The 12,960-nt window shown below is 42.5% G+C and overlaps 1 protein-coding gene across 1 annotated transcript in view; it reads left to right on the top strand.

The window, feature by feature from the left end:
* ATP10D (ATPase phospholipid transporting 10D (putative)) overlaps window positions 1-12,960 on the top strand; it is a 103,953-nt gene that overhangs the window by 81,264 nt on the left and 9,729 nt on the right. The window contains exons 16-20 of the mRNA XM_077757820.1: window positions 1,047-1,356; window positions 3,929-4,005; window positions 5,198-5,323; window positions 7,540-7,740; window positions 12,330-12,410. Of these exons, the coding sequence (XP_077613946.1) occupies window positions 1,047-1,356; window positions 3,929-4,005; window positions 5,198-5,323; window positions 7,540-7,740; window positions 12,330-12,410 (795 nt within the window). The remainder of the gene's footprint in view (window positions 1-1,046; window positions 1,357-3,928; window positions 4,006-5,197; window positions 5,324-7,539; window positions 7,741-12,329; window positions 12,411-12,960) is intronic.

Below are 12,960 nucleotides of genomic sequence, written 5' to 3'. Positions count from 1 at the left end.
ATTTTGTTTTGTTGTGGGTTGAGAAATGCTTGATTAAACAGTATCTGAAATAAGAATGAATGACCTGTGAGTGAGGGGCTCTCTTATGAATCAACTCTTTCAGTCTTTTCTTATTCTTTGAGTCTTAATGTCTAAACTTAAATGCAATGCTCCTGGATTTTGTTAGGCTCTGTCCTGAGGGGTCACTTGACACCGTAATTTCTGGATAATTTTGTTGTCAGTCTTCTTGATTAGAATCCATCCAGTGAGTATTCATTGAATGTCTGATGTGGCCCTCTCTTAGGCATTGGGAAGTCTTCAAAAGTAAATTAAAAACAATATGTGTCTTTATGGAACTTTTTACCTACATGGGGTAAAGAGAGTGGAGGGATGTACACCCACCACACATGACCAGCACCACTGAAAACATCCCAACCAGAACGTAAGCCCCGTGAGAGCAGTAATCTTCTTACGTGTGTTGACCAATCCTAGTGAGTGCCTAGGATGTTTTCTAGTCTAACGTGGTTTCTCAACAAATACTTAGTGAATGAGGAGTGTTGAGTCCAAAAGAAGATAAAAATAGTTAACTATTGTTTTTCAAATTCTGTTCCATGCCTGACACTAGGAGCTGTACACACATTATTCCACTTCTTCACAGTGATGTTATGATATGTAGACATTTGCATTTTTCAGACGAGAAAGCTGAGGCTCAGAGGGGTTACATAATTTTCCTGAAGTCAAACAAATAGTAAATGGTAGAAAAAGACCAAAGAACTCTTGGGGAGTTCCTGTTTTGAGAAGGTTAAATTGTACAAGTAAAGAAATTCTCAGCTATTCTCAGTTGTAGAATTGGGGATGAGAGGTCTCTTCCATCCTATTAACTGATCCCCACATACACACAGAAATCTCTGTGGAAAAGCTGGGGGGTCTTCAAAAGTAACTGGGGTTGAGGAAGTACCTGTGGTTGCCTTTACACAGCAGTTGCGAAAGACCGACAATGATAGATTTAGCTGGGTATGGCCGCCAAGGGAGCCCTAAGACCAACCGTCTTTGCCTCTTGTTTCAAGGATGCCTGTGAGATGCTGATGAGCACAATTTTGAAAGAACTTCAGCAGAAGAGTCCGGACTCTCCAGAGCAAGCATCGTTAAGGGAGGGTTTACAAGAGTCCCCAGCCACACAGGACTCAGGGCTGCGGGCCGGGCTCATCATCAATGGGAAGACCCTGGAGTTCGCTCTGCAGGAGAGTTTGCAGAGGCAGTTCCTGGAGCTGACTGCCTGCTGCCACGCTGTGGTCTGCTGCCGGGCCACCCCCCTGCAGAAAAGCGAGGTAGTGAAATTGGTACGCAGCCATCTCCAGGTGATGACGCTGGCCATCGGTGAGTGGGGAGGGAGCCCCGCCCTGTGCTTCTCACTTTCGTGCCACGCCAGGGGCTGACTTCTGCTCCATCCTTCCGTCTGTACTTCTGTTTACCCTTCTGTCTGTCCATCCTTTCCCTCCCCGGCTTACTTTCTCCCTTTTCTCCCTGCTTACTCCCTATCCTCCACTCTTTCCCCTCTTCCCTTCATCACCTATTTGTCCACCTGCTTTGAACCATGTGGTAGGGATGTGATGCAGAAAATAACATACTAGGACTTGGCTTATGCGTGAGAGCCCCAAATCATCTAAGTTAAGGAGGGTAAATGTACTGAATTATAAAACTGAAAAATCTAGGCATTCTACCTTCAGAAAAGTTAAATTCAGGGACATGAACAAATCATTTATTGATCCATTCAGCAAATATTTATTGAGTGCCCTCTGTGTACCAGACACCTTTCTAGGCACTGGGGATAAAGGAGTATATAAAATTGACAAAGTAATTTTTCCTAAGGAGCTTATATCCAGTAGGAGGCATATAGTAAAAAATGAAATGAAACAAAAAAGCCATAAATATACATCAGATAGTGACAAATGCTATTAAAAAAATAAAGCAGAGCCGGGGGATGTAGAGCACCAGGGGAGGAGGGGGCTGCTAGCTTAACTGTTTTTCAGAGACAGTCTCAATGAGAAGGTTGCATGTGGGCAGATACCTGAAGAGAACGATTAGGAGCCATGGGAGATCTGAGGGGAGAACATTCCTGGTGAGGACAGTGAAAGTGAAGGCCATGGGCCAAATTTGGGGTGCCTCAAGGCCAAAGTAGGTTAAGCAAAGGGAAGAATTTTCTAGGTGAGTGATGGGCAGAGAGGTGGCCAGTGGCCAAATCATGTGGGGTCCTGGAGACCATTATACATTTTTGGGTTTTCTCTGAAGAGGTAGGGGGTCTTGGAAGAATGTCCAGAGGATCACATGGCTGCTGTGTTGAGAGTAACTGTTGGGTGCAAGGACATAGGTAAGAAGACCAGTTGAGAGGCTACTGGAATCATTCAGGCAAGAGATGGTGGTGGCTTGGGCCCAGACGAGACATGAAACATGGTCAGATAATAGACGTGGTTTGAAAAAGGAGTTGGTGACGCATGCTGTTGAATTTGATGTGTCATATGATAGAAGGAGTTAAAGAAAACAAAGATTTTTGTCTCTGAGAACAGAAAGGAGATAGAGCGAGGAAAGCAGGGGAATCAGGAACTGATTAAACTTGTTAAACATGAACAAGTCCGTTAGAGATCTAAGCAGGGATGTGTCAGGGGCAGCACCAATATGAAGTCTGGAATTTAGCGATGAGGGATTGGCTGGAGATGTAAATCCGGGAATTATAAGTCTAAATGATACTTAAAGTCTGGCTAGTAGATGTGATAACCAAAAAATGAGTATAAATGAAGGAGAGAAGCTGTGTGAGATTAAGCTCTGATCTACTCCAGTGTTCAGAAAATAACAGGATGAGGACTCCGCCATCTCTCATAGTCTCTGTTTTCACCTGGAGGTGAATTTTTCAGTCTCAGAGAGCTTCTCCCTTCAGGGTGCTGCTACAGCCACCGAAAACTCCTAGGTTACATCCTATCCTATCAGCAACCTGAGTGAAAAGACAGCAAGTCTTTTCATTTTGCTGGAGTAAAGAATCAGAAGTAGAGTGGAATTTTGTTCAGCTGTCTTATTGAATGAACATATAAATGAATGAATTGTTCAAGCCCCCAGAGCCAGATGTTCCTGAGGCTAGAAGCCCTGGACACGTCAGTTACATCATTTGAGTCAGGTGCCCATCTCTGAGCCAGTTACCCAGGCCAAGGAACAGATGATGTTAATTGTCTAGGCCCGGGTCAGTTCCCGTCCTACATCTGGGGGTTTTGGTTCATCCTAATAAATCACGTGGACTCAGAGTTCCCAAGGGAAATCAGGATACTGTTACCAGAAAACAGTGAATGATCAGTGGGCATTTGGGGACAACAAATGTTTCTTACCAGCAGGAATGTAATACTGCCCCTTAAGAAGCTTCCAATGTGTTGGGGAGACCAAGAAATATATAGCAGCCATAATATCGCATGATAGGTATGATAAAGATATGTAGATACACAGAGTGGTGCCAGAGTCTAAGGAAGAGGCATCTGATCTCAAGGGAAGATAAGAAGGATTTCCCAGAGGAAGTGACGTCTAAGCTGAGGGCAAGAGCAATTGAAATCCAGCCACATGAGGTGGGGGTGATGAGGGCAGTGTCGTAGGTACGGAAACCATACGTGCAGTGTCTGGAAGGAGCAGGGAGATCCAGAAAATTGAAAGTAGAGTGAGTGGCATGGAAAAGGGGGAGATCAGACAGGTGCCTGAGCATGAAGGAATTTTAAGGCACCGTTGAGTCTGGAATTTGTCCTCATGGCAGTGGGAGACCACATTTAATTTCTCTCTAACTAGTTTCCACATAACTTGCAGACCCGGGATCAGCTTTGAAGGATTTGTGTGCTTGAGTGGTCACTGTTGCTTTGCACAGTCTATATCTGTTCTTTATGCTGCATACATTTCTCACCTTTTCTCCTGTCTCCTGAAGGTGATGGTGCCAATGACGTCAGCATGATTCAGGTGGCTGACATCGGGATAGGGATCTCCGGTCAAGAAGGCATGCAGGTGAGTGGATATTGTGCACCCAAGTACCATGAACTTCGCCTGCCTACTCAAGGGCAGCATATTTTCACGATAAAATCTCTGGTGTAGAGTGAGGCTGGCTGTGGCTAGATCAGGAGTAGGAGACAGGAAATGTGTCTCTCCATTCATTCATTATTTACTGTGTGGGTATTAGGGTATTTTCCTGGGTAATTTTAACCATGTGGTTCCCTTGTTCAGTTTAAAAAATATAGCTCATCTAGAACATAAAAAATATATATATTTAACCTTGTAATAGCTGTGACTTTTTTTTATAATTTTAAAGATATTTTCTTATGGTTTTATTTTATTAATTTAAATTCAAGTTAGTCAACATATACTGTAGTCTTGGCTTCAGGAATAGAACCCAGTGATTCGTCTCTTACATATGGCACCCAGTGCTCCTCCCAAAAAGTGCCCTCCTTAATGCCCAGCACCCCTTTAGCCCAACCCCACCTACCTCCCCTCCAGCAGCCCTCAGTTTATTCTAGCTGTGTGATTTTTGACACTGATGAGAGCTACTAAGGTTTGAATAAAAGACCTACAGACCTCAAGAGGGAAGGAGGAAGATGATATTTGAGAATGAGGTGAGGGAGGGGTGCGATTTGTATGTGAGTGTGCATACATGTGTGCACATCGGATAGTGTTTTAGGTACCAAATTCAGATAAAAGCTTATCCAAAGCCTACTTTTCATGTATGGAGCAAATGCTGTTAGGGGAAGATAGGATAGAGGCTTCAGGTTTCCAGAGAATTGTAAGTTATGACATTCTCTACAGCTGAGAAATTGCCGGGCACATTATACGTTGTTACATAGTGTCATGCCTACAGTACTTCTCGTATTTTTCTCACTGAGGGAGAAGCAGATGCATCTTGTAATGCAGGGCAATCTTGCTCCTGCTCCGGGAGCTGCTTTCTAGGCATTTGCTGAAATTGTGTCAGGAGTAGTAACCAAAGAGAAGTCTTGTTTCACGTGACCAGAATGGAAAGTTGCATAGTAACTCCAGCCAGACCATTTAAGGCTCTGAGTTCATGAGTTTTGTTTTGTTTTGGTTGGTTTGGTCTGCTAAACAACAGATTGGACCAGTTGGAGCCTGATGGCAGCCAGGCCGCCATTTTGTGTCTGTTTTAACACATTGGATTGCTCAAGGTGGCATGCTCTTCCCCTTGTCTCTGCAGGCTGTGATGGCCAGTGATTTTGCCATTTCTCAGTTTAAGCATCTTACCAAGCTCCTCCTTGTCCACGGGCACTGGTGCTATACAAGGCTTTCCAACATGATTCTGTACTTCTTCTACAAGAACGTGGTATGTAGCTCCAGACAATCTGTCCCTTCCCCCTTTGCACTTTCTTATTCTGCTACCATAAGGGATGAGGAGGAAGTGCCCTGAGTTAAGCAGCTTTGCTTGGTGATGTTTGGGGAGCAGCCGGGAGCGCTCCTACCGCCTCACCAGAAATAATCTGGGAATGTGCTGCATTTCAGCTGCTGACAGCAAACTGCTAGGCTTGTCCATCTGCTGGCGTTTTCTATTCCCTATGCTTTTAAATTCAATTAAGTCCTGTCTGATTCATTTAAGACCTAATTTTTGACCTTCCATGAAAAGGTAGTGACAACCAGAATTATGAAATGTTTAATGGTGTCTGTCAGTAGAGAATGAAAAGGTTTGCTTCCACTTTACAGGAGATACCAAAAAATACCTGCTCTCCTAAAATTGATGCCCCAGTTGTATATTGAAGGCACAGATGCCAGGGAAAACCCAGTTTTAATGTGTTAGCCTGTAGCTGGCTAACACTCACAAATGAAGAATTCTCTGGTGAATCTGCAAAATGTATTTCTGGTTGGGAGTTATTTGATGGTCAGGGAATGGAATTTTGGTTATGTAATTCCTAAAGGGGCAGCATTTGATGAGAAGTCCGAGCTTTTGGTCTTTGACATACCATTTAAATTTCAGTCTCCCCTTTTATAAGATCATGTTGACCTTAGATTGCTTCACTTAAGTTCTTCCAGGTGGAGTGATTATATAAATATGTCATGATTTTTAGACTAAATTTATTCTTAGCCTTCAAAGTCCATAGGCAGTGTGTTAATAATAATATAAATTTACATCACTCTATTGAAATATCATCTTTAGGAAAAAAATAACTTCAGTACGTGATTTTCCAGATATTCCAAATGTGTAATCTGTCACCAGGGAACAAAGACAGAAAGCTGTCTTTCTGCTGTGGAACCCTTGATGCCCATTCCCACTGATAGCCTCCCAATTTATTTCTACTTCTTCTGTATCTAGCAAAACAGTGAATGCTTTATAAACTATGCAGAAAAAGGTCCAGCACCAGAAGCCATTCAAGTAACTTATCTGAGACTGTGGTTCTTGGATCTGAGACTGTGGTTCTTGGATCTTAGACAACTTTGGAGATACTGACGAAGACTATAAATTCACTCTCCAAGACACATGTAGCCAAATGAATACATTTTCAGGAACAGAGGATAGTGTATGTCCATAGGCCCTAGACTTAAGGATTGTTGTAAGGATCGTGGCCCCTATCCTAAAGTATTCTAGTGGGTCTAGATGCCAACAGTAACCTCTCTATGTAGGTAAGGCACTCTACAGGTCATGAGCACTTTCAGAGTTGACCTTGATAGCAAGCTCTGAGGTGGTATCATTCTCATTTTTCAGATGAGGAAACCAAAAATTCAAAGGGTTAGGAAAATGGCCTAATGTGAAAAAAGCAGTAAGAAGTGTCAGGCTTGAAGGTGACCCCTAAATCTAAATCCGTGCCCTTTCCTGTGGCCTGCCTTGCTGGAGGGCACAGAGCTTTTGCTATATAGTGGACTTAGTTCGTTTGAGAAAAATATTGGAGGAAACAGTAGGATGTAGGTGTCTAGCCTCTAGGGTGACCACCTGTCCTGATTTTCCTGGGACTGTCCCAGGTTTAGCAGTGAGAGTCCATGTCTTAGGAAACTCCTCAGTCCAAAACCAACTGGGATGGTTGGCCACCCTGCTGGCACCACTAAAAAAATAATTTTAAACCAAGAGAGCAAGAGAATGAATATTTGTCATGTGCATGCTACATACCAGGCACTGGGCTAGGTCTCTTCATGTAGAAGTGATTCCTCAATTTGAAAACCGGCTCTGCTACTTACCAGACAGGTATCTTTGGGTACGTTCCTTAGCCTCTCTATGCCTCAGTTTCCTCATCTGTAAAACAGGATGACAACAATTCTCAAGTTGTTAGGAAGGTTGAGGAAATGATTTGTAAAGCTCTTAGGACAGTGCTAAAACCACACAGTAAGTGGTGTGTGCATGTTCATGTATGTATGTATGTGTGTATGTGTATGTGTTGTACTTAAATGAAACATTTACCTGAAAGGGACGCCAAGGTAAGTTGTAGCCTTCTAGTGAGAGAACTACGCCAAGTGAGAGGCTGAGATTGCATGGCAGAAAATGGCAGCATGTGGCTGGTGTGGTCACGGCACACATCGCTGTTTCTAAGATGCACATGTCGCTTTTTGTGTCCGTAGGCCTATGTGAACCTCCTTTTCTGGTACCAGTTCTTTTGTGGATTTTCAGGAACATCCATGACGGACTACTGGGTTTTGATCTTGTTCAACCTCCTTTTCACTTCTGCTCCTCCTGTCATTTATGGTGTTTTGGAGAAAGATGTGTCTGCAGAGACCCTCATGCAACTGCCCGAACTTTACAAGAGTGGGCAGAAGTCAGAGGTAGGTGCTAAAGCAGAAATGCTTGGACCAGTACACATTCATTGTCAAAGCCAGGGCATTCTCCAGTCAGCCCAGCTCAAATATTGTGGTACATTCAGGACTACTTAAAACAATTTGAATTAGGGGGTACCTGGGTGGCTCAGCCAGTTGGGCATCCAACTCTTGATTTTGGCTCATGTCATGATCTCACAGTTCTTGGGATCAAGCCCCGCATAAGGCTCTCTGCTGACAGCGTGGAGCCTGCTTGGGATTCTCTCTCCCTCTCTCTCTGCCCCTCACCTGATCTTGCATATGCCCGTGTGTGCTCTTTCTCCTTCTCTCTCTCAAAATATATACACACTAAAAAAACCTATTTGGATTATATGGTTGCTTCAAAAGATCTCTACTAACATGGCAGATATTAAGTTACTTGCTTCTGAGGTGAACAGGTAAAACTATGAAAGGCCTTAGGTACTTAAATGAAGAAATCAGGTGTTTAGACCTTATACCTAATAATGTCTAGTGTTTGCTAGACCTCACTGTGCTGTCCCTTGTGCAAACGACTAAACATTCCATTTCATGTATCTTCACAAAACATGTCAAGGGGGAACCTCAAAAATCTCGCAGCTACACAAACGGCAGAGCCAGGGTGCGACTGCTTCTTAGCCTGATTCCAAAGCCAAAATCAAATTCTACAGGTTCTACTCTCATGCAAACTAGTGGTGTGATCTGAATGGCTTCCTCTACTTAAAACCGTGCCCGCCTCTCCTTAACTGACCTTCATCCTGTCAGTCTATCATGGATCATTTAGATCTGTCTCCTTTCCAGTCTTCTCTCACTGCCTTCATTACCTCCCATCCAGAGTATTGTGGTTGCTGATTAATTGGGCTAGTTGCCTCAAAACTCTTTTCTTTCTTTTTTCTTTTAGAGAGAGAGTACATGCGAGCAGGGGAGAGGGGGAGAGGGAGAGAGAGAGAGGATTTTTTTTTTTTAATTGTAAAAGCGTTTTTATTTATTTTGAGAGAGCCCACCTGGGGAGGGGAAGAGAGAGAGAGGGAGGGAGAGAATCCCAAGCAGGCTTTGCACTGTCAGCACGGAGCCTGATGTGGGGCTCGATCCCACTACCCTGGGATCATGACCTGAGCTGAAAGCAAGAGTCGGGTGCTCAGCTGACTGAGCCACCCAGGCAGCCTAAAACTCTTTCCTTTCTAATTTCTCTTCTACAAAATTAATAATAAATTAATGTAGCACTTATGAACATTTTTGTAATGCCTCCTATAAGCCAGGCACTGTTCTATGTCCTTAATATACATAAATCCAATCTCAAAATGACCCTACAAGTAAGTGCTATCTTTATCCACACTATAGTTGAGGAAGGTTAGGCACAGGAAGGTGCCCTCAGTAATCCGCCATGCCACAGTGTTCATCGCTGGTGCAGGTGAACTCTGGAACTGGCCCCTGATGTCCACCATTATGCTGTGTGGCAGAAGGTACACTGATGCTAACTTCAGTCCTTGGGTCACCCCCTGCCTCCACAATGCTATTTAATGCCAAGAATCGAAAGTGCACTCACAAGTTCATTGTCAGGATCACAGGGACTGAGGAGGGTCAGGAGTCTGTGGACACCTGTAAGTGGGCAAAGCTGAGGGGTCCGTGTAGGCAGATAGTCTGGTCTTGAAAGGAAGGCTCCGTTAATCAAGACTCTTTAAGTTGCAAGTGATAAACCAACTTGAACTGGCTTCATAACAAAGGGAAGTTCATTGGCTCACATAGCTGCAAAACCTGGAGGTAATGATGACAGAACAGTGTTACTCTTAAAGCAACTCTAAATGTCCAAGTTAGGGCTCATCGGCCTAGCTTGAGTCTCATGCCTTTTCCTGTGTTTATCACAGTGGCTAGTAATATCCTTTTCTCCTTGACCAAGCCTGGGACAGCTCTCATTCCTGAAGACAGAGCTGAACCGCATGGACAGGATTGGAAAGAAGGGGACTGTATACAAGCACTGGACAGACAGACATCAGGCCCACCATAAGAAATCTCTGTGTTGTGCTTCACCCACTCTTCTAAAGACACTGGCCCAAATCAGTTAGAAGTAATACTGAGTGTATGTTTAAATTCTGGTTCTGTGCCTTGTAACCTTGATAAACTATTTAACTGGCCTGCACTTCTATTTCTTTATGGAGATGGTGTGAGGATTAAGTAAGATAAAAAGTTCTATCCACATTAAGCTCTCAGTATTGTTATTTTTACCCCCCAGAATTAACCATAAATTTGAGGAAATCGCAAATTTAAAATGTGTTTATTTTGCTCAGTCTATCTTTATTCTGACATGAACTTCCCTTTCCAGGCTGGGGAGTAATTTAATGTCCACAGGCTACCTGCAGTGGCCAACACAGAGAAGTCACACATTCATCTTTCAGGGGAGAAGAAATCCCCATAATCCTTTAATATCCTCCAATCCATTCAGATCAGGGAACTAAATGGGGTTTTCCTAAAGGAATCCAGGCTGACTTAAAGTTCCCAGGATGTAGGAATATATGGTTGATATTAATGAAGGTTCTTATACCCCGTACCTAAATTAAGTTCCAGGTCCATTGGGGACAGAGAGGTGAGGGGGGCGAACATTCAAAAATTTTGTAGCTGGCATTTTAAGAGCTCATTTGTATAGACTGTGATTGGTTCTTACCCTTGGAAGAGTTGAGGTCATTGTTTCCTGTTGTTGAAACCTGTTATCAGTTCTTTGCACACATTGTTCTATTGAGTTGGCCAGTTTTATAATACATGGTAATAGCAGGCAGATTCCCAGCATGTGGCTAGTGATGGAAGGTAATGGATTTCATTGAGTTTACCTTCCAGAAGAGTTACCCTTTCTTTGAACTTGGTCTTCAAGTGAATTCTGTTTTATTCTTGGGCCATTTCCTGTGTTCAGCATCATGAAATATACTCTCCAGGGCTTCAGAATCTTCCCCCAAAAGGAGATGATGTGGAAGGCTGTAGCAGAGGCTTCCCTCCCAAGAAGCAGTCATCTGTTAACCATCTTTCATCACCCAAACAGCCATCTTTCCTGGCTTTGACTTCATATCCACATTTTCCCTTTTGGTTTCCAAGAGATCCGATGAGTTCATCTCTTTAGCCTCTCATTCATCTTTTACCCTTCTCTACTTCCCATGTCCCCTTACTCACATGACTGCTGTGGAGTAATTGTGCCTTTACCTTATTTGCTCTAGGATTTTTGAGCAACTTCCATTCGTCCAGAAGCATGAAGTTATGTTTTAGTTTATCCCCAAATTGTTCTCTCTTGTCTAGCGGCATTTTGGTTGCCACTTTGGTTCTACTACATTCTCTTCTATCATTTTATTGTGACTCTGCTTAGATTTTATGGACATTTGGATGATGAAAGGCCAGTAGAACATCCCATCATTTTTAAGGAGGAAATAGTAAAGAGGTACAGGGCAAAGCAACAGTAACAGTGTAATAAAAGGAAAAATAATAGTAGTAAGATTAGAAATATCAAATCCTCTTTGCTTTGATTTTCCAGAGGCTGAAGAGATCTTTTTAAGATTTTAAAATTCTATGTGTAGTCTACTGAAAAGTAGAAGAATGCATATGGAAAATTTGTATATTTCTAAAACTTTGTTACTTAGAAGACTTTGGTTGAAATTTCAGCCTTTTCATATTTGGAAGGAAATGAGAATGAAAACATGGGAAGAAAAGAGAAGAGTAGGGCAGGGATATAATACATGTGTTACCACTTTTGTCCATGGCAGACATCAGTGATAAACCATAACACTCTATTCTTCCTCCTGGGGCTGAATGCAGCCTCAGAATCCTTCTGCACACGCATTAGCATTCCGTCAGAGGTGGCTCTTGTTTGAAAACGTGTTTCAAGGAGAGATTAGTGTCTCTGCTTGAACTTTCTCTTTATTTTTGTTACAAGCTTTTGGTAAGAAGCTGTTTAACATGTGCAAAGCCATATAGGAATAGTTTATTAATCCAGCAAATATTTATTGAGTACTTGATATGTACCAGGTACTATTTTAATCACTTGAATTAAAACAATCAAAGCCCCACTGTATGTAGTTTGCATTCCATTGAGAGAACCAGAAAATCACTAGGGACACCAGTACAGTCATTTCTAATGGTGATGGGAGATTTCTTTTTTGTTGGAGAGAAAGAGTATATGTGCACACACCGAAGCAGGAGAGGGCAGAGAGGAAGAGAGAGAGAATCTTAAGCAAGCTCCACACTCAGCACAGAGCCCAGTGCCCGGCATGATCTCATGTCTCTGAGATCATGACCTGAGCCAAAATCAAGAGCTGGATGTTCAACTACCTGAGCCGCCCAGGTGCCCCAAGCTTGGTCAAATGATAGAAGTGACACATGTGGAACAGACTTCCTTTATGGATTTTTTTTTCACCTGTGAACTTACCCAGCTGCCAACCTTATTTGTTCACCACTGTTTACAAATCCCAACCCATTCTGCGTATGAGAGAATGAAGGAATATAGTCTTCTCAGAGAAGCAAAAGTAAGTATTGGCTTCTGTTGTTCTTTGACTTTGCTTTGACCTATTTTAATCTTGATCCCTCCTCAATGTCTGTTTCGTTTTCAGGCATACTTGCCCCTTACCTTCTGGATCACCTTGTTGGATGCCTTTTATCAAAGCCTGGTCTGCTTCTTTGTGCCTTACTATGTGAGTCCCTGTTCATTCAAAGTGTGTGTTATTAATGAATCAATGATGCTTCCTTGTTGCCAATATAAGTGTACAGAATAGATATATTAGGGAAGATTGCTCATATAATCAAGTTGATAATTAGCTGACTAAATTATAATGCCCTTCCCCCCACCAGATATGTTAGATAATGGATTAAGTTTAGAGAGAAGTACCTAGTTGACTCCTCTTATGTCTCCTTTTTAGCCCTGTACTGCTTGAGAGTTTTTGTAAATTACCTGAATAAAATTGAGAGTCCAGGCATATAATGAGATGAATCAAAACCAGAAAGGCAAAGTTAGAATATGAAATCTATTATTAGTGAGCATTGGGATGATAGTCATAGCATTAAATTTAAGTTCTTATTCATAATCTCTCCAAAACTAAAACAAAACAAAACAACAAAAACAAAAACAAACCCTGTGTTACAGGTGAGGAATAGAAGAAAGGTGACTAAAGAAAGAATGTGTAAAAATGAATTTTAAAATTTGTGCCAGCACCAAGCACAGAGTGGGATGATGTAATTGCCCAC

The sequence above is a fragment of the Crocuta crocuta genome, unplaced genomic scaffold (assembly GCF_008692635.1).
Source record: "Crocuta crocuta isolate KB4526 unplaced genomic scaffold, BGI_CrCroc_1.0 scaffold282, whole genome shotgun sequence".
Lineage (NCBI taxonomy): Eukaryota > Metazoa > Chordata > Mammalia > Carnivora > Hyaenidae > Crocuta > Crocuta crocuta.
The sequence above is the reverse complement of the archived record's forward strand: the minus strand, read 5'-3'. Positions and strand labels throughout refer to the sequence as shown.